Raw genomic sequence first — 22,798 nt, 5'->3', positions numbered from 1 at the left:
ATCATATTAGCACTCTCTTTTCGCAGTAGTGTTCCGTGTATCAAAGAACTTGCTGTATTACAGTAAATTCTGCCGTATAAACACTGGCATTATCTGGCAGTTTTTAATTTCCTAAGTAACAATGACTGATTCAACAAAAGCATTCCAGTTAAAGAATGGTTTTATTTCCAAATCAGGATTCATTTTTAATAATTCTCTACACAATTGTAACTTTATTGTTTGAATTGCATATTACATTCGGTTGATTTAATGTTTTAGCATAACAAATCTTTTTAGGATAAATTTGTGAATACTTTTTGCAAACTCGAACTTTTATAAATGAATAATTTTAGAAGTTTTCTGACATTTTTTGGGATTCCTTAGCTAAGAACTAGATTTTGTGATTCCTTTAATAATCCATAATTTTTTTTTTATATTTAAACTGTTTCTTTTCTACAAAAAAGTTAAAAAGGCCTTCTGAAAAACATTAAGAATATAGTTAAATTTTGTCAACTTTATTATTTTGACTATTTGTTTCTAACAATAAGGTTCTCAAATTTCTAAATGAATATTAACTGATCACTCTTTTAAAAAATAAAAGTAACTATTACCTTATTATATGCTTTCATTAATAAATGCTGCTGCTGCAGTTTAAACAAAGAAGTATTCACCAAAAACAAACAAGTTATTCACAAAATAATATGTAGTAGGGTTCATCTTGTGTACTAAGACAACAAGGACAGTGTAAATAACTATTAGCGTAGTCTACATTTATAAAATATACCACAAACTAAGTTTTTGCAGATGACTATGAACACAAACAAATAGATTTACTTGAGCTAGCCATGACAGATAACAATCACCAAAAACAAATTCAAAATTGATATAAAACCAACAATGGTAGAACATCTCATTCACAACACCTAAGGCCACCCAACCTTACTTAAACTACCTGCTTTTAATAGTTTGATCCAGACACAGTAATCATATTTTTTCAATCAAAATTCAGGACAGGTCATAATCGTGATTTGTATAAACGTAGACATCAACCATGAGCCATTCCCCCTTACAGTTGGGTCTTAAGTACATTAGACATATCGTAATTATATTATCTTATATATAATTTACTATAACATTAAGTCTATAAAATTATTATATAAATATACTCTGTATTAATTACTATATTATTAAGACAAAAAGAATTATTAGGCCTAAATTAAAATCAGTAATAACATTTTTATAAAAAACACATTTTATTAATTTTTATTTTGATAATTAACATTATTTATATTAAAGTAACTATTCAATAAGAGTTTTATTCTTTGTTTTACATTAATTAATCTTTAAATAAAAGAGTCTTTCAAAGTTTATTACACTTTATTCCGAGGTTATTCTACTTAATTATTAGTTGACAATGTTTTGCTTGAATCATACTTTTCTGAAAAAGAAGTCAGTTTATTTATTAGTGTTTTATAATTTTTTTGTACACCACTGGAGAGAATTTAGAATTGTTCATCTGAATAATTAAAATGGACTGTACGCATTCGATTGTCACTGGACTTATTAAACCCCCAAAAATGATTAATTATTGAAAACGTCCTCTCAACGGAAGCACATCTCCAGAAATGCGAGCACGAATTCACAATTTTTTTAAGTTTGGAACAGTTATCTTACGTTTATTGAGGTCCTTAAGAACTTCTAACTATCTCTGTTCAGTTGTTAGTTTTTGCTTTGCCCAATGTGCCAAGTGATCACCAGACAGGTAAGATTTAAATACACAGAACTCACTGAACATATCGTCAAATGACACAAACACTAAAGCATTTTGAAACAGTTTCAAACTGTGCGCTAAATATCTTCCAACAACTTGAGCTGCTGTTTTAAGTTTACCCATGGCAGTTGATTAATGCTTTTCAGATAAGGTTTACCCAAATCAAAGTAACTGAAGCAATTTTCATAAAAAGTGCAGGCTGTTTTCTTTATAAGCTGCAAATCACAAACATTTTCTACTTCTGATATCTTTTTCTGGAGCTCTTTAACTATGAGAGGAAGAAAACCATAACACTACAAAATAACTACACATAACTGGAGATACAGCAACTCATTATACTCATATATATAAGAAATATAAATGTAAAACAATGATAAACAAAACAGAAAATATAACACATTTACATACATAAACAAAGAAAATAGCAGATACATCTTAAAAAGTCTGCATACAATGTAACCTTCAAACAATAAACAAAACAATGCCTCAGGAATATGTGAACTAAACTGTTCTGATTGTACAATGTTCTATATTGTTAAAGTGAGGCAGTTTCAAGCAAACATATAATGAATGAGTGCTTAAAATAACTTCACGGGTATATAAAGCCAATATTTGTTAACACTTCATGGCTATAAATCAATCAAAAACTTATTCCAAATAAATATACAAAAAAAGTACTCATCTTTATACTGCTCAATATTATGAATGAAATATATACATACAAATCAAATAGAAATGGCATATTAAATGAAGAAGCACAATTCTATCTACTTTCCTTTTAGATACCTGTTAGTAATATATTTTTTGTAGACTTTATATAATAAATAGTTGCTGTTGTGCCAAATTTATACGTTTCGACTTTAATCAATAATGGATTTTTAGTATGAACAAAAGGAGATCATATTTTTATGTGGTTTTTTTTATATGCAAAAAATAAAATAAAAAAAAACAATTAAGACTTTTAATAACTTTAATACGTTAAATATTAATCTGAATTCAGTATTATCCTTAATTCTGTTTTCAGGCATTTAAGTTTTTGAATTCAGGATTAAATGAGAGAAAATAAGTCTTAAATTCAGAAGAGTTTATATTTTTATAACCGTGTAAGAACAGCAAACCTCTCTAACGCCTTCGCATTCTCAAATGACAGTAAAAACTAAAGCTTTTTGATTTTACTAGTTGAATTTCATTTCAATCAAGATTTGGAAGTTTATATTAAGTTACTTTAAGGTAAAAAATATGGAATTTATTTTATGACCGTCATTTTTTTCTTAATAAATACTGTCTGAAATTAAAAAATAAAAACTAGAGGAAAAGTGAAGAAAATTACCAATTCTTATCACTTTTTAACTGTAATTCAATGTCGCCACATCCTACTGAAACGAGGAAAAATTTCTAAAAATATGTCTTATTAATTGCTAAAACAAAAACTTCCTCATTGACCTCGTCAAATTTAGCCGTTTTCGGACCAGTTGTTTTCCATTGTTGGTCATTTTTAAAGTAATCGCTATTTCAGATAGCACTGATTATTTTAAAACGATTAAAAAAAACATAAACATCTATACATATAAATATAAACATTCTTATTCAATTTATCACATTATTAATTTTTATTTTATTTTACGGGCATCGACTTTTAAGGTCATTAGCTGTTGCCACATTCTTAAAAAGAGGTTAATATCACCATTAGGGCTGTCATATATAAGGTTGTAAAGGGCCCTTACATTTTATTTAAAAGTACAAAGGTTCACGGAACATTTAATCAAACCAAAACAAACCAAAAACACTAAACCAACACTTACAACTGTGAAGGGCTTAAAATTTAAAAAATAAAACACAAGTATATATATATATATATAAATGGAAATGATACCAATATCTCCTTTTAACCTGTCTCGCAAATTTTATTTAAGCATCCTCGGTGGCGACCAGAACCGCCGTTAAGCAGCACATCTGTCGAGAGATTTTTTAACACAACTAGAATTTACTTATAGACTTTTAAGAGGTCCACTGGCGTGTAAATAAGCAACTATTTTTTCTTCACTTCTATTTTTCAAATCAGCAGCAATATTATTTCTTAGTGGGAACCTCTTTCCAAGGTCCTCATATATGGTACACTCTTCCATTAGATGCTTAACTGTAAGTGTTTTATTACAAATACCGCACATTGGTCTTTCTTCGCCAGTTAAAAAATATAAATTTGTTATTCGCGGGTGACCGATTCTAAGTCTGGTGACAACCAACAATCACTTGTTCTCGGCGAGTCAACTTCACGTCGCTTTTCCATTTATACGGAGAAGTTTTAACTGAGTTTAATTTTGTTTAAATCTTCTCCAATCAGTATTCCACCTGTTTCTTACTGTGTAAGACAATTTTTAACATCTGCCACCCGTGCAGGAATTATATCAAAGTTATCACAGACTGTCGCCTTTTTGGCAGCTTCGTCTGCGCTTTCATATCCTGCGATACCAGCATGCCCTGAGGTCCACACAAATATGCATCGCTTTCCTCGTTGATTTAAAACGTACAAAATGGACAGGATGTTTGCAATTAGGACGTTCTTAGTATTCTTGTTCCGATTTGTAACAAGTACACTTACAGTCGGATCATATTAGCACTCTCTTTTCGCAGTAGTGTTCCGTGTATCAAAGAACTTGCTGTATTACAGTAAATTCTGCCGTATAAACACTGGCATTATCTGGCAGTTTTTAATTTCCTAAGTAACAATGACTGATTCAACAAAAGCATTCCAGTTAAAGAATGGTTTTATTTCCAAATCAGGATTCATTTTTAATAATTCTCTACACAATTGTAACTTTATTGTTTGAATTGCATATTACATTCGGTTGATTTAATGTTTTAGCATAACAAATCTTTTTAGGATAAATTTGTGAATACTTTTTGCAAACTCGAACTTTTATAAATGAATAATTTTAGAAGTTTTCTGACATTTTTTGGGATTCCTTAGCTAAGAACTAGATTTTGTGATTCCTTTAATAATCCATAATTTTTTTTTTATATTTAAACTGTTTCTTTTCTACAAAAAAGTTAAAAAGGCCTTCTGAAAAACATTAAGAATATAGTTAAATTTTGTCAACTTTATTATTTTGACTATTTGTTTCTAACAATAAGGTTCTCAAATTTCTAAATGAATATTAACTGATCACTCTTTTAAAAAATAAAAGTAACTATTACCTTATTATATGCTTTCATTAATAAATGCTGCTGCTGCAGTTTAAACAAAGAAGTATTCACCAAAAACAAACAAGTTATTCACAAAATAATATGTAGTAGGGTTCATCTTGTGTACTAAGACAACAAGGACAGTGTAAATAACTATTAGCGTAGTCTACATTTATAAAATATACCACAAACTAAGTTTTTGCAGATGACTATGAACACAAACAAATAGATTTACTTGAGCTAGCCATGACAGATAACAATCACCAAAAACAAATTCAAAATTGATATAAAACCAACAATGGTAGAACATCTCATTCACAACACCTAAGGCCACCCAACCTTACTTAAACTACCTGCTTTTAATAGTTTGATCCAGACACAGTAATCATATTTTTTCAATCAAAATTCAGGACAGGTCATAATCGTGATTTGTATAAACGTAGACATCAACCATGAGCCATTCCCCCTTACAGTTGGGTCTTAAGTACATTAGACATATCGTAATTATATTATCTTATATATAATTTACTATAACATTAAGTCTATAAAATTATTATATAAATATACTCTGTATTAATTACTATATTATTAAGACAAAAAGAATTATTAGGCCTAAATTAAAATCAGTAATAACATTTTTATAAAAAACACATTTTATTAATTTTTATTTTGATAATTAACATTATTTATATTAAAGTAACTATTCAATAAGAGTTTTATTCTTTGTTTTACATTAATTAATCTTTAAATAAAAGAGTCTTTCAAAGTTTATTACACTTTATTCCGAGGTTATTCTACTTAATTATTAGTTGACAATGTTTTGCTTGAATCATACTTTTCTGAAAAAGAAGTCAGTTTATTTATTAGTGTTTTATAATTTTTTTGTACACCACTGGAGAGAATTTAGAATTGTTCATCTGAATAATTAAAATGGACTGTACGCATTCGATTGTCACTGGACTTATTCAACCCCCAAAAATGATTAATTATTGAAAACGTCCTCTCAACGGAAGCACATCTCCAGAAATGCGAGCACGAATTCACAATTTTTTTAAGTTTGGAACAGTTATCTTACGTTTATTGAGGTCCTTAAGAACTTCTAACTATCTCTGTTCAGTTGTTAGTTTTTGCTTTGCCCAATGTGCCAAGTGATCACCAGACAGGTAAGATTTAAATACACAGAACTCACTGAACATATCGTCAAATGACACAAACACTAAAGCATTTTGAAACAGTTTCAAACTGTGCGCTAAATATCTTCCAACAACTTGAGCTGCTGTTTTAAGTTTACCCATGGCAGTTGATTAATGCTTTTCAGATAAGGTTTACCCAAATCAAAGTAACTGAAGCAATTTTCATAAAAAGTGCAGGCTGTTTTCTTTATAAGCTGCAAATCACAAACATTTTCTACTTCTGATATCTTTTTCTGGAGCTCTTTAACTATGAGAGGAAGAAAATATACCTTTTTTCATTCTAAGTTTGAAAACACATGCAAATATTTGTTAGCTGTCTCAGGGGCAGACACTTTGTCCTCTTCCATTCTCTTGACATTTTCATTGAAGATAACTGCAACACTGTGTAGAAACCATAACCAAAACTTTACATTTCGATCTTAAAAAACATTTTTGAGACTGCTGGGGGATTTTTCATAGACAAAAGTACGCTTTGGTTTAATCATTTGTAGTACTCATTCAGCAGGCAGAAGTTTAAGCCAACATGTGTTAAGGTATGAAAGAAGTTTTTTATACACAACCTCCACAGTATCACAAAATTCCTTCAACTGGGCCACACAAGCAGAGTAGAAGTGGATAATTAAAAAAGCTTCACAATTGTAACCACAGCATCAACTGAAAGGTTTTCTGCTTCATTATTGATGCAATCATTGAGAACATGGGTCATACAACTAATTCTAATTAAATTTTTTTGCAACTTAAAGATAATTTCAGAAAAAATTCTTCAACCCAATCCTTTTAGTGCCTCAAAAATTGGTTTTTATATTGTCTGCCGACAAGACAATAACTTTATCTACAAGACTTTATTTTTAAAAATTGAAAATGCATATTCATTTAATCAACTGCTATTCTCTCCTGATAACATTTCAAGCTGAACATTTTTATGTTAATGCCAGCAATCCATGAAAATATCTAGCTACCATGGTAATTAATTAATCAGCTCAATAATTCAAAGAGTTGATCATTATTTAAAAACATGAAATTTTTGCTAACTCTTCTAATGTTCTCCTCTGCGTTTCAGGAGCTAAAACATTTTTCACCGTTGTCTCACTTCTAGTGCTTGCCAAAGAAAATTTAGTTTGAATAATTTACAAAGAATTTTGGATATGCAAGCTAATGATCTAAAGCTACATTTGTGATTTATCATGTAATAGGCAATCACTGCTTCTTCTTCCACGAGCTTAGTTTTATGTGAATTATCTTTAATAATAAATTTACTCATTGAAGAACTTGAGGCTATACTGCTAACTGCCACTTGATGTTTCTTGGATCTGAAGTGGACCTTTTTACATCTTTGTGACTAAATATGAACAAGATTAATTTTGCTACTGCACCATGTGCAAAATACTGCGTGTAGATTATTATGTCTTTTAAGAAAGGGAAAGTCTTTTTGTACGGCATCATTATGTTCCTTGCCTTTGTTAACTTTGTTGGCCATTTTAAATAAAAACCACAGTAACATAATAATAACTTGCACAAGATAGTACACACACTAGTTAATTAAAATGACTAAAAAAACAACTGCACAACAAAGAGATACAGATGCAATTGATAAAACTAATGCGTGGAAATGAGACTTGTTGGATGTTTATTAGATAGCACTTCAGATCAGAATGAATTGCTGAAATAAATGCTAATGCTATGTAGTACTAGTTAAACAATTATATTAGTGTAGCTTGCAGTGGTGAGGACTGGCAAAGGCAATAAAACTTTCCTACCAAATTAGTTACGATTTAAAACATATAAAGGGCACTTTTCAATGAAATTCAGTTCTTTCAACAGTTTTTTGGGACATCAGAACAAACTCCTGAAATTCAGGACATATGGTTACCATATCCACAGATGACTCGAACACATCCATGTCACTTGAAAACCATAACACTACAAAATAACTACACATAACTGGAGATACAGCAACTCATTATACTCATATATATAAGAAATATAAATGTAAAACAATGATAAACAAAACAGAAAATATAACACATTTACATACATAAACAAAGAAAATAGCAGATACATCTTAAAAAGTCTGCATACAATGTAACCTTCAAACAATAAACAAAACAATGCCTCAGGAATATGTGAACTAAACTGTTCTGATTGTACAATGTTCTATATTGTTAAAGTGAGGCAGTTTCAAGCAAACATATAATGAATGAGTGCTTAAAATAACTTCACGGGTATATAAAGCCAATATTTGTTAACACTTCATGGCTATAAATCAATCAAAAACTTATTCCAAATAAATATACAAAAAAAGTACTCATCTTTATACTGTTCAATATTATGAATGAAATATATACATACAAATCAAATAGAAATGGCATATTAAATGAAGAAGCACAATTCTACACACTTTTCTAGGAAACTACACAATTTTCAAATTCTAGGAATCTATACTCTTTTCACTAAGAATTAATTCAAACACAGCTGAAAACATATTGAAATACATCTTTAAAACTAATTACACTACACTTATATACACACTACTATACACTTACATATGATTTGTCTAATAACTGAATCTCAATAGAGTAAAAAAGAGAACACAAATCACTACTGGAAATAAAAATTAGAGCATATATGCTCTAACGTGGCAGTACAGTTATTAAAATTCTGTGAGCTCCTAATGTTATCCCAAAATAATTTATTGTTTGGATTAATATGCTAATAATATAATTAATATTATATTAAATTGGTATACAAATTATATATTAAATATATTTATTCAACTTAATTAAATAATATATTAGACAATTATTAATATTAAACGTCAGTTAATTGGCTTTTGGACGTTAACATCATTCAAATAATAAAACAATGCTTAAACTCACTTAATACGCTCAGTGAACAGAATCACGAAAATGAATAAAATCAGAATAGTAATAACGGTTTACGATACCTCATTCGATTTTGAACCTCTGTGAATTTGTCTTGCAACGGAGGCTATATTATTCACATTCACCTGCACTCTATCCGCCAGTCTTGACTTGGATTCATTGAAAAGAGATCTAGCACTAGTACTCGAGGCAGAAGCCATTATTCCAAATACCTTTACAATGAAATTATCAAATCAATATAAACCTCTTAATAACTGTTACTGTATTTAGTACATCAAGTATATTATCTCGGAGAAAACCCTTATAACATTAACTCAGGAAACGAAATATTTCTTAAAATAAACTGCATAACATCACAATAACTCATTTTTAATAAGTATATAGTTTCCAATAAATTGGTTTCAATAAAAATGTTAACTTAAAAATGCTGACTGCTGGCATTGATAAATAGTAAAAACATTGTTTTCGATAGGAATTTTTAAAAGAAATCATTTCGATTATCGATATAGATCCAGAAATGTTTTGTCAAACGAACATAATGATATTCAAAATAAAAGTCGTAAGCGGCATCGAGTTTAGAAATTCAGTTCGTGACCTTTATATCGATAAATATAAGAAGTAAATATATCGATTTTTTTCTTTCGATAAATTGATATTTTCAGTGACAAATTTTAGTAGGAGTAGCGCTGATAAATGTTATTTACTTTCTTTCTTTTTGTCACTAATTTACTTATCGGTTGTTGATAGAGGGTTTTTAGTTACTGCCTGTCTCTAAATAAACTTATTTTTTTAGACTTCCTACTATTAATTGACAAAAGCAAGTGTTAACCGCTATTTGTTAGTCAAATAGCGGTTTGACTAACATTAAAAGTTCAATATTTTCTATATTACTGCAAAAAAATGTTTTTGTTCAGGATGTTATTAAAAAACCATGCGGCTTTTAAATGCAAAACTTAGTATGCTTTACAAAAACGTTTCCTAAAATCTAAATGTCTAGTTTGTAAAACAATTATTACTGTATACTAACAAATTTATATAAAAAAGTGCAGATGACATAAATATTATTTTCTTTTTCTCTGTCATCGACTGACTACTGAAGTCCATTAGAACTCATCATCAAGTAATTTACAACAAAAATTCATACTTTAATAAGGGCTAGACCAACCAATCTTGTCATTATCAAATATAAAATGTATCTGCAAAAGCTTCATCAATTTAAAAATTTATCAACTATACATTCTGAAGAGACTGTAATAAGGGCCTTCAACATCAAGAAGACATCAATAAATATTCTTATAATGGAGTAACGTCACATAAATTCAAAACAGAAGTTACAGGTGTAAAGGGTCCGCAAAATACGCAACTATAAAATTAGCCATTACAACAAATGATTTTTCCTTGTAAAATTTGTATCAGACTTCCATCTAAATGGAATATCTTTTAATTCATTAATTTGTTTGCAAAATTCCTTCAGTCACCATGTCAGCCTCTTTTTACTATCGAAGTAAAAGTTTCGTTTCTTAATATTTTACATCCGAAGTGGTATTTGATCACCATTTTCTCCCACTGCTATCATTCTGGGTACCTCGTTTGTGGCTTCATTACCAGAGATACCACAGTGCCCAGGAATTCATATAAACGTGCATCTTTGCTCTATGTCATTTAAATGGTAAAGAGTGACTAACAGGTCTTTAATCAGAGTACCTGAGGGGAGAACATTTTTTTGTTGGATGAATTAAATTCATTAATTCAGAACAGAAGCTTTTGAAGTTTATACGTGGGAATAATGAAAATAGAATTTTGTAGCATATGAAAAATGTCATGCCTGACTGGAATTTGATTCCGGGACCCCCGGATGGAAGACCGAAACGCTACTACTCCGCTATGGGGATCAACGAATTTTGTAAGAAAATTATCACACTCGGCGAAACATAACAACTCTCCCTTCATTGTAATGTAGTATAAAACAAAGAGAGAGCTTGTCGGATAGCTATAACAGCTGTATAGACGCTACATCTATTATTAAATCTCCAAAAATGTGCATCGCCGTTTACTACTATGGAGCATCGAGTTCGATGTAAATAGGGTGTGATTCTGTATTTAGATACTAGCTCCATAAATTTATTCTGAACGATACGAGAATGCATCTAGATAGATGCATTCTCGTGTGTTCTTAGAAAGATCAGTTCTTACCATGACTTCAGAAATGAGCAATCGTGGTATTTTCGTTTTTGTAATATCTAATACGAGTAGAAGGACAATGTTGTATTTAATCATACTTTCAGCAACACGTATTCCTGCTGGCTGTGAATAGATCTTAAATATTTCATAAGCTTTGGCCAGTCTGTATTCAAAGTACAGTTTGAAATTTAGGTGAATTTTAAATGACCAAACATACGTTGCATATTTCAGTATAAGGATCTCTCTCATATAGCACAGAGGTGATACGCCTACTTCGGATAGGAGACTTAGTAATGGGCTTGTCGGAAACGCTTCCATGGCGTATCAAACTCCTGCTTGACAACGTCTAACTTTTTCAGATGACATAGATGAGTGGATGATAAACACCGCCACCATAGTCGACTTTAGTGTATTAGTGATTTGTATAAGTCTAGTAGAACTTGTCTGAGTCCCGATTAATATGTGATAGACATTTAACTACATTTAGGGCTTTCCGTCGTTTGGTCGCTTTTTCTTTGACATGAGTACGCCACAGTAGATATTTGTCGAAAGTAACACCTAAGAATCTCATATTATCTTTATACCTTATTTTATGCTACCTAAATAAAGTGTGACTTACGTGTGGTATCTTTTCTACAGAAGTGCACGCAAAATGAATTTTCTGGAGAAAAACGAAAACCATATCTTTTAGGTTCATTTACAAAGTTATTAATCGTTCACTCTAGTTTTCATCAACGCGGTGCGATTGCTCGCGTAGAACATTAATAAATTATCAAAATATAAACTTTTACAAACATCCACCGGTAAAGCGAGGATTAACTTATTTACGGCAATGGGGAACAGGGTGACACTTAACTGAACCCTGCGGGACTATCTTTTAAAACTTGAGAAGCGGATGTTTGATTATATTTCGTACTTTAAATATACAATTATTGCAAGTAATGATCAATGAAAATGGGTAATTCATCTGTGATTCCAATCGTATAACTGCTTCAATATGCTGAATCTCCAAGTCATATCAGAAGTGTTTTCTAGGTCGAAGAGATCGGCAACACAGTTTCTTTAATTTAAAACAATTTAGTGTATATTTTCTAAGTTCACAAGTTGGTTGGTGGTCGGAACTTTTTTTGATATGATGATAAACATCCATCTCGTTTTAGAATCAACGAGTCGTTAAATTATTAACCGCTCAAATATTTTAACGACAGTACATGTCAGCGATGTCGAAAGTAGTTCTGCGGATCTGTAACTGTTTTTCCTTTGTTATGCACCGGGACGGACGATAATGGCTTCTTTCCATTGATTAGGGTAACATCCACTTTGCCTTACTGTATAAAAGAGATCCAGAATACTGTATGCCGTCTGCATCCGCTGCTGAGTTGCCGACCTTTGCAAATGCCTAACTAAATCCTCTCATTGTAAAGATGGCAATATACGATAGATGACATTCGGTGTTACAATTTATCTCTGGTTTATTAGTAGGTTTTATGCTTGAAAATCATCATCATAATTATCAGTCAGACTTGATCTTTCAAACTGGCACAATAATACTTCAAGATCCATTCAACAAATTCATTAATATTATTTAATAGGATGGTCACAGGTTGGTAGTCAGACTACCCAGTTATACTTTCTTTTTTTTCCAGACATCACCGCAGTAGTTTTTATGTTAACAGATGAAAGATACGGTTGCGAAGATGTCTTTTTGACATTTAAGTTTGCTCTTCCACCTGAAGCTTTACATGTATTAAAGGTGATGAGATTTTTAACTGTCGGAGAACGTTTAAAGACGTTATATGGTTTCATCTTTATATTTATCGTTTCGTTTACGTCTGTATTCCAAAGGAACTGGTGGTCTATGCATTTTCCCCGATATTCTGGGAATGAAATTTGATGCCGAATCAAAAATGACTGAAGTCATCTGATCAATATGGTAATCGAGGTTTTCAGTTGGTTGCAGGATTTTAGCGTGTTTGGCGGAGTTTCTCAGTCAGCGTGATTATACAGCCATCTATTAGATGTTGTGTAGATGGTTCTGTGTATTTTCCTTGACACTTACATGAAAAAGTCAACCCATGCAAATGACTTCCCATGGAAAGTGACTTCCGTGTAAGTCATCAATCACTTTTCATTCCAGTCTGATGCTAACAATGGGGTAGACAATGCTATAAGTTAAATCAATGCAAGAAAATGACCCATCTCTGGCATTAAGATACATTTCTTTGTTTAATAATACTAAGTGTGAGCTCACAAGGAAATTTCCTATTACTCTGTCTTAGGATCGAGGCAATTTGTCCCTCAAAGAGGGTTATAAACTCCTCCGCTAGAATCGCTGGTTGAGGCTGATTAATGAGCTGCAATAAATCATTTATATTTCAGTCGTACTGCGGTAAATAAATATTACTGATAGTTACAGTAATTGGACGATGAATGCGGACTGCAACAGCTTGTATATTTATAATTATGAAAAGTGCTTCTATAACAAAATCAGGAGGATAACAAAACTATCGACATAAGTATAGCTACTTCTCCTGTAACTCTTATATTAGAAGGTTAGGAGGTTAAATACACTATACTCTTTCATTTGAAAGTTGTCATTTGCTTTTAAATGTGTCTTGTATGTAAACGCAAACCGGTACAGGACTTGTAAATTCTGCTTTGTGTCGTTCCACTGGACTGTGTTTAAAAACACCTTTTCCATAACTTTTATCAAACCTTTGTGCGCTATTTCACCGCACAAAGTATACGCAAAGAAAAGCAAATTACTGATGCTGATAACGGTAAGCACTATTTTTGAACTCGGAGAAAATATAAATGCCAAAAACTGTCACTAATTTAGATGGTTTTGGTGGTCGTGTAGTCAAGAAAAAGGAAATTGCAAGAGATTTTCAATTACTTGGGTAGCGTAACTAATTTGAGGACAGTATTATTGTACTCCTTAACGTTCAAAATAAGGATTAATAACAGAAAAGAAAATAATTATACTGTTGTAAGGATTACACAGCTGAAGTTTGTAAGTAAATATTTGTTTAATTTAATTGATGTTACTTATAAAGTACAACAAATTTCATTTTCTGAACCAAGACTGTTAATAATTAATTTACAGATGGCAGTAATAAAAACTAAATTTTTAGTTTTTATTACTAAAAAGAATTAAAAATTCTTAAGAATTTTTAAGAATTAAAAATTGCAAAAACATTAAATTTTTTAAATAAAAATGATTGTGGAGCTAGTCTTTTTAGGATGTATATATTATTGTGATAGGATATATATTATTATTATTATTATTATTATATATTCTTCTGCCTGCTGTATATTTGTAGAAGTTGGAGTGGGATGAAGATAAAGAAGAAAGGGGAAGTGTATTTTATTTTGTGGAAAATTACGTTTTTCTTATTACTATTTAAACGAGTTCATAATATAAATGGCTGCTTTACCCGCAATGTTATTGAGGATATTTATTATTTGCAGAAGATTTACCTCTTATTAGTTGGTATATGCTTATGAATGAATTGAAAATAAAATTCTTTTTCACGAACTTCTTTACCTTCGTTGTAGTAATATTATTTTTAACATACAGTACGTATTGTAAAAGGCTGTAATATATACGTAATGTAGTATGTGGTGTTATCAAATTAACAAATAATCCTGCACTAAAATAATTTTATTGTTACTGTAATTCACATTCAAGTGGAGGAAACCGCAATACTATAATCTTTTCCTTAGTGTGGAATATAAGTACCTATAGATAATTAAGATTTGATTTATACTTTATAAAGTATTGGGTCGTAGCATTTATAGTCTTTTATTCTCATCATTATCGTTCAGATTTTGCTGTTCGGTGAAAATGTATAAAGTTTTATTTCTCATATTTACTTTTCTGGCGGTTTCGTTTTGTTGCGAGGATGGCCAACTTATACGTAAGTAGATTTGTAATATTATAATTTTTGATACTTTTTTCATTATGACATCTTTCCAAGCATTTGTTATATTATATGTCGAATTACAGCTACGGCAGCAATAGCTTTCAGGTTAAAATATGTTCCAGTAAAAGTAGTAACTCCGTATAAGTATGTAATTGCACATAGAGACGATTCTCGTCTCTATGATTGACTGCTCGGTGAAACCAGACAACCGACTTAAAATAAATAAAATTCTATAATGCAACGCTGTTCTATTATTTACGGTTTGGGTATGACCGCTGTATTAGCACTGACGTTTTTAAGTGGCTTCCAATTTTTTCCATTCAGATACCCGTTAGTAATATATTTTTTGTAGCCTTTATATAATAAATAGTTGCTGTTGTGCCAAATTTATACGTTTCGACTTTAATCAATAATGGAATTTTAGTATGAACAAAGGGAGTTCATATTTTTATGTTTTTTTTTATATACAAAAAATAAAAAAAATAAACTAAAAAAAAAGAACAATTAAGACTTTTAATAACTTTAATAAGTTAAATATTAATCTGAATTCAGTATGATCCTTAATTCTGTTTTCAGGCATTTAAGTTTTTGAATTCAGGATTAAATGAGAGAAAATAAGTCTCAAATTCGGAGGAGTTTATATTTTTATAACCGTGTAAGAACAGCAAACCTCTCTAACGACTTCGCATTATCAAATGAGAGTAAAAACTAAAGCTTTCTGATTTTACTAGTTGAATTTCATTTCAATCAAGATTTGGAAGTTTATATTAACTTAATTTACGGTAAAAAATATGGAATTTATTTTATGACCGTCATTTTTTTCTTAATAAATACTGTCTGAAACTAAAAAATAAAAACTAGAGGAAAAGTGAAGAAAATTACCAATTCTTATCACTTTTTAACTGTAATTCAACGTCGTCACATCCTACTGAAACGAGGAAAAATTTCTAAAAATATGTCTTATTAATTGCTAAAACAAAAACTTCCTCATTGACCTCGTCAAATTTAGCCGTTTTCGGACCAATTGTTTTCCATTGTCGGTCATTTTTAAAGTAATCGCTATTTCAGATAGTACTGATTATTTTAAAACGATTAAAAAAAACATAAACATCTATACATATAAATACAAAAATTCTTATTCAATTTATCACATTATTAATTTTATTTTATTTTACGGGCATCGACTTTTAAGGTCATTAGCTGTTGCCACATTCTTAAAAAGAGGTTAATATCACCATTAGGGCTGTCATACATAAGGTTGTAAAGGGGCCTTACATTTTATTTAAAAGTACAAAGGTTCACGGAACATTGACTCACAAAACACTAAACCAACACTTATGGGTTGCTAATGTCTCTGGTAAAGCAATTTCATATTTTCTTGTTAATTCGTGATACCTTACTCCGGCTGGTCTGGAATAGGTAGCACGATGTTCATATAATGCAGCCAAAGGGTAATTTCTAAAGAGTTTGTTATTTATATGGGTAAGAAAGGCCCATATATTTGCTGCATATCTCTCTAGGATCTCTCTGTAGGATCTCTCTTCTATAATGCAATGGCATTATTCCGGCTTCGGACATTAGACTAGTCGCCGGACTTGTGCGAAATGCGCCTGTCGCGTATCTTATCCGCTGTTATGAATTACATCTAACTTTCTTAAATACGACTTCTTAGCTGATGAATACACAATATACCTGTAGTCGAGTTTCGATTGAACCAATACATTATACAGCCTTAATTGTATTTCTTTATCTGAGCCCCAATAATGTTTAGGCCTTTTTTGCATCTATCACTCAGGTCCTGTATATGTAATCCCCATGTAAGGGATTTATCCAATAACAGACCTAAAAATCTCACATTATCCTTATATTTTATGGATTGTGTCGGCAATCAAAACAGGACTATGGTGAGGAATTCTCTTCCTACAGAAGTCTACACAGCACGTTTTTTCTGGTGAAAATTGGAATCCATTATTCCTCACAACTTCATTAAGAGTTAATCGCTCGTTGTAATTTGTACTTCACCGTAGCTGTCTTGTTGCTGGCATACACAATTGCCAACTCATCAACATAGACACTTTTGCTGATTTCTACTGGAATAGCTAATATTAGTTTATTGAACTAATTTAGCTAGTCATACCTTGTTTGCCAGCAATCGTAAACAAGGTGCCGCGCTCAATGGCGAACCTTGTGGTATGCCATTTTCTAAGCTTTTAAGATGAATATTCTTTGTTGACGCGTACTTGGAAAGTACGGTCATTCACGTAGTTGCTGAGTAAAACTGGCAGATTGCCACGAATGCCCCATTTATGTATCTGGAGCATTATTCTATGTCGCCAGGTCATATCAAAAGCCTTCTGAAGATCGAAGAAGACTCCAACACAATGTTTTCTTGTAATAAAGCTGTGATATAAAATGTTCTCTAAGTTGATCATTTGATCAATGGTAGAGTGGTATTGCCGAAAACCAGCTTGATGTATGGATATGAGGTTTTCTTTTTCTAAAAACCAAACGAGTCGATTATTTATCATTTTTTCAAATATTTTCCCATAGCGCACGTCAAAGAAATAGGACGGTAACTATTGGGATCTGTCAAATTTTTACCTTTTTTTGGTACTGGAACAATATGTGCTTTTTCCACTGCTGCGGGTACATTCTATCCCACCATATCTGATTATATAATTCTAACAATCTACGTTTTGCAGCGGTATTCAGCTGTCTGATCATGTTATACTGAATTTCATCCGGACCAGCAGCTGTGTTATCTGCTTTCTCTAACGTTTTCACGAATTCTTCCATTTTAAAGGGTACATTATATGAGTAATTATACTCAGTTCTGAAATTTAGTAGACCTTCAAGTTCCTTTTTTTCGTCCGAAAATCTTCCTCGTCGTTAGCCGTTTTGCTGGCCTTCTCGAAGTGATTGGATAATAACTCTGCGATTTCGTTTGGAGTGTCCTTAATTTCATCTTCACTTGAAGGGTGGTTATAGGAGCAAAGTTTTTACGCCCACAAATCGCCTTCACTTTCCTCCAAACGTTTAATGAAGTAGTAGTTCTGTCAATGGATGAGACGTATTGCTGCCAGCATCGTTTCTTTGTATCTGTCATGAGTCGTTTTGCATACGGCCTGTATTTTTTAAAGGCAATCTGATTATCTATTGTAGGACTTTTCTTAAAGGCTTTATAGGCTCTTTTCTTCCTTTTTATAGCTTCACTTATTTCTTCGTTCCACCACGGAACGGGTCGCTTAGTAAGTTTCCCAGATATTTTGGGAATATATCTCGATGCTGAGTCAAGTATCGCATTTGTTATAGCGTCAACATCGTTTCCGATAACTTCAGTTGTTTCGGGGAATATCGTCTTGGCTGTGAAGCTCGTCCAATCTGCCTTATCAAACAACCATCTTTTAGAGATGGGGTATATGTTTCATGTAACATCAGTTACAATTTGCACCGGAAAATTATCGCTTCCATGTAGATCCTCTAAAACATGGAAGGTGTATCTCGGTGCTATCGATCCACTTATATGTGCTAGATCTATACAGGACGTCGATCCATCTCTGGCACTGAAAAAAGTTCCTGAACCATCGTTTAAAAGAATGAGATCAGAATTCAGCAGGAACTTTTCCAGTTCTCTTCTGCTGGAATCTTCTCGATCCGACCCCCAAAGAGAATTATGAGCATTGAAATCACCCACCAGTAATACTGGTGGGGAAAGCTGAGAAATTAATTCTGCTATGTCATATCTTTCCAATCAAAATTCGGGAAGTATATGCTGCAGACAGTGATCTGAAGCGGATGCTTCATTCTGATGGTGACCGCTTGTAGATTTGTGTTTAGATCAACAGCTTCGGCGGTAGCTCTAGTCGATGTTAATATGGCTACTCCACCTCTAACACTTATATTTGGCGGTTGATCTCGCCGAAATGTATCGTATCCTCTTAATTGAAAATTTTCATTTCGGCAGGAGTGTGTTTCTTACAGGCATATAGAAACTGGATCTACATCATGTACCAATCGTTGGAGTTCATGGATGTTTGATAAACATCCATTAATGTTCCACTAAAGAATCGACTAGCTAATTGTAAATTAATTTATGGCCTTGGTTTGCCTTTCGGCCAGTCTTTTTTTCTTTTTTTTCCATATTACGAACAGCTTTGTGATAGTTAAGAACAAGAATTATTATTATCATTATTCAATCATCCTTATCACATAAAGGATCATTCTTTATGTGATAAGGACAGTCTCTTACTTTAAAAGGAGACATTTAAAAAAATAACTTCAGAGTTATTTGATATAATGAGAGAGGGAAGTAGTACGTTAACTTATAAAAAAAGCATGTCTACAGAATAACAAAATAGCATCATAGTTTTAATAAAAGTAAGGAGTAATAAAACAAGAGTGTCTTAAAAAATTCCTTTGATTGCATGTACAGTCTGTGTTCGGAGGGCAACTTCCATTTCTAATACCACAGACAAATTATACAATCTGCGGGAAGCAACTTACTCAAAAAGATATTATTAGATATGATTTCAGTCACAGGTCTTACGTCAACTTTTTGCAGTAAGTGTGGTTACTGCCTTGCTATCTTCTTTTTTGTTACTAGCTGTGGATATTTTAGGTTTAATTTCATATGCTGCAGGTTATTTAAAAACCCGTTGAGAATGTAGAAACATTTTTGAAATGAAAATTTATTGTAAAAAAATATAAAAAAATAAGTGGAGTCAAGCTTGGACTCAGTTTGTTCATAAAATCTCAAGTTATAAGTATATTTTGTAAGTTTGTAATATGTGAAAAAGGTTTTTCATGAACTCTTGAATTATATTAATCAAAGAAGAGTATTTAATGTTGTTTGATAATGAATTTATTTTCATAGTATTAACAAAAATTCATTAGAAATGGAATGATGTTTTAGAAAGTGTTTTTATTATGTTATTTTATTTTTTGATTTTTTTTTTAAGTGGCAAGAGCCCTTTACATCATTGTCATGGTTTTTTTGGGGGGGGGTTTTGTAATTACAACTTGACAAGTCTATTTCTAGATGATCTGTTATGACAATACTACTCTATGGTCTATGTCGCTCATGCTTTTAACAGGGAGGGGAAAGTAATCTTTCTTTTTGATGTGAACCACAGCAGTTGATGCCTCTAAAACCTCAACAAAAAAAAATAAATAAAAAAATAATACTGATACTACTACCAATTCCAGCAACTAGTGCAATTAGCCACTGTACTGGATTGATTACAACAGGTTTTTTAATACTAAAACATGGAATGACCATAATGTGAAGAATATACATACACAAAAGGCTTTTTTTAAAAAAAAACAAAATATCGCTATAACTTTCTTAATTAGTAAAATATCGAATTCGCTTAATGTTTCTACTATTCTTTGGATAAGAGCCTAAAACATATGTAAAGAAAGTTTTTTGATATCACCAACCATTGGCCAAGAGGGTGGAAAATATTGGGTTTTGAAGACAATAATCATACTTCCCTTAATAGGCACAGTATCAAATCACTTTAAAATGGTTATTAGTCCTCTAAACATTAACTAACACTTTTGTCTGAAATAATTTTTTATATGATCAATCCTTACAGCAAGGGTTGGCCAAAATATTGCTGGAATTGTAAGAAAATAGAGGCTTGTCGTACGGTAAATATTTACATATTTAGCTTACGACAAGTGTTTGAAGAACGTGTATGATTTAGATTCTGTCTCATTTAGAATGATGCCTTTAAGTATTTCTGTACCCCTGTTTTTTTCACATGCAACCATTGTCATACTGAGTAAATTTTAAGTTTTTCTTAACTTTAAGGTGGAAATCTTTTTTATCCCCTACTATCACCGGTGAAATCTACCTCCACCTTCCGGCATGCTGAAAGGGAATTCTAATAACTGAAGGAGGCCTAGAAAGAATGGCCTGAACCTTAAGTATTTAGTGTCCTCTAACAACATTTTTAAAAAAAAAATTTGACAATATGTTTTGAAAATATCTCAGTACTATTTATTATTATTATTAATATATTTTTGAATAGTCAAAAAATCAGTTATTTTTTATAGATAGGCCAAAGAACCTATGGTATCTAGGTGGGCCAAAGGAGTTTTAAATTTGTATAGTATAAGGTTTTTAATTATTTCTACAAGCACAACACACTGAAGGATCAGACAATATATTTCAATATGTTAAATTACAGGGCTAGAGGCAAAGAATCCTAAACCACTTTAATATCAATTTGAGTTTGAATCTTACTTTTTCTTGAAAGTAAAAAAACAAATGTGAAAAAGTATAGTTTCAATAACACAATATTTATATTTACTTGAAGGTGCTAGGCAGCTGGAGGGGTAATGCAGTCTTGTAGTTATTTGATATCATTTTGTTTTTTATTTTTCTTTAAAATATTACTTTTTATAAAAAAAGGTTGGGTGGGGCAATTTTGTTTTTTATTATCTTAAGAGAGTTAAGAGGTTTAAGTGCCTAAGGTATTTCTGACAGAGTTTTTTACCAAATCTCCAAAAGTAAAAAGAACATTTAAATAGAATGGGTTCAAATGTGACTATGTTTGAATTTTTATACACTGAGGGCTAGGGAAGATAACAGGTCAACATTTTTGTCATAAAATGCTTAAAAATTTCTTTGAAATTAGAACACAATTTGATAATGAAATCTGAAGATCGCGTAATTAAAATATTTAAGTGAGGGAGCTAGAGGACCTGGAGAGTTAATTCATATGTAATGATAATTTTATATATTTAATAATTTCAAAAGAATATAAATTTTGTGATTCAAAAATTGATCTAAACTGGAATTTGTTTTATATCTTTGAGAAGTAATGGCAATTTCTAATACAATCAGTTTTAAAAATTTGTTGTAAATTAGAACAACCTTCTAATTACTTCATTTTTAATATGCGACATAATAAGAATATAAAAAAAAATTATTTAATTTTTCATCTTTAACTGAGCAATTTTTTTTAAGTATATGAATCTCATACTACTTTTCCTCATAAGTTATCTACATATTTAAACATGAAAGATATTTGTTGATGGTAACTCTCTAGATTCTAGAAATTTACAAATAACATTTTCATCTGGTGGATTATAATGGATTAGCCTGTTTAATTTTTGTAGTTGCTCATTACATTTATTTTCTAGGTTTGTATTTTTGTTATAGGTATGTATTTTCTTCATTTAATTTCAGTTAGTTTCTGCAGACATTTGCAGACAGTTTGTACTTAGGAATGGACAATTGATTTATTTTCTGCATGCACGACAACACTATCCTTCATTAAACTACTGCATAATTTATTGACGCAAATGAAAAATAAAATGAAACCTTAGGCTAAACTCTATGAAAGTTTCATTGCATAAAATATATGGTGACTAGGAAGTTAGTGATTTTTATAAAGCTAAAGGATAAATTATGCGTATGTTACATGCATGGAGCTCATTTACAGTGAAGTTAGTATCTTTTAAATATCAAATCCATTTTGTTGTGTATGTTCATTTTATTTTACATTTAAAGTTTTGCATGTTAACTGATAAAATCTAAAAACTCTCCAAGTAAATTTCATTAAGAAACAGTGACTTAATTATATAAAAACTGCTGTTATAAAAACTAGTAAAATTTATCATGTAATAAACTTGATCTATGAGAAATGTTTATGCAAAAATTATGGGTTAAAA

At 31.1% G+C, this 22,798-nt stretch overlaps 2 protein-coding genes across 3 annotated transcripts in view; one reads left to right on the top strand and one right to left on the bottom strand.

Annotated features, from left to right (window-relative positions):
• The window catches only part of BORCS7 (BLOC-1 related complex subunit 7), a 46,812-nt gene extending 37,337 nt beyond the window's left edge, over positions 1 to 9,475 (bottom strand). The window contains exon 1 of the mRNA XM_075376036.1: positions 9,071 to 9,475. Within this exon, the coding sequence (XP_075232151.1) occupies positions 9,071 to 9,208 (138 nt within the window). The 5' untranslated portion in view covers positions 9,209 to 9,475. The remainder of the gene's footprint in view (positions 1 to 9,070) is intronic.
• A 5,179-nt stretch (positions 9,476 to 14,654) lies between these two features.
• LOC142330608 (venom allergen 5.01-like) overlaps positions 14,655 to 22,798 on the top strand; it is a 42,466-nt gene continuing 34,322 nt past the window's right edge. The window contains exon 1 of one of the 2 annotated variants that reach the window (XM_075376021.1): positions 14,655 to 15,109. In XM_075376021.1, coding sequence (XP_075232136.1) covers positions 15,037 to 15,109 — 73 coding nt within the window. In that variant the 5' untranslated portion in view covers positions 14,655 to 15,036. The remainder of the gene's footprint in view (positions 15,110 to 22,798) is intronic. The other variant, XM_075376015.1, reaches the window with a different exon arrangement.

Source organism: Lycorma delicatula, chromosome 1 (genome assembly GCF_047948215.1).
Source record: "Lycorma delicatula isolate Av1 chromosome 1, ASM4794821v1, whole genome shotgun sequence".
Taxonomy (NCBI): Eukaryota; Metazoa; Arthropoda; class Insecta; order Hemiptera; family Fulgoridae; genus Lycorma; species Lycorma delicatula.
The sequence above is the reverse complement of the archived record's forward strand: the minus strand, read 5'-3'. Positions and strand labels throughout refer to the sequence as shown.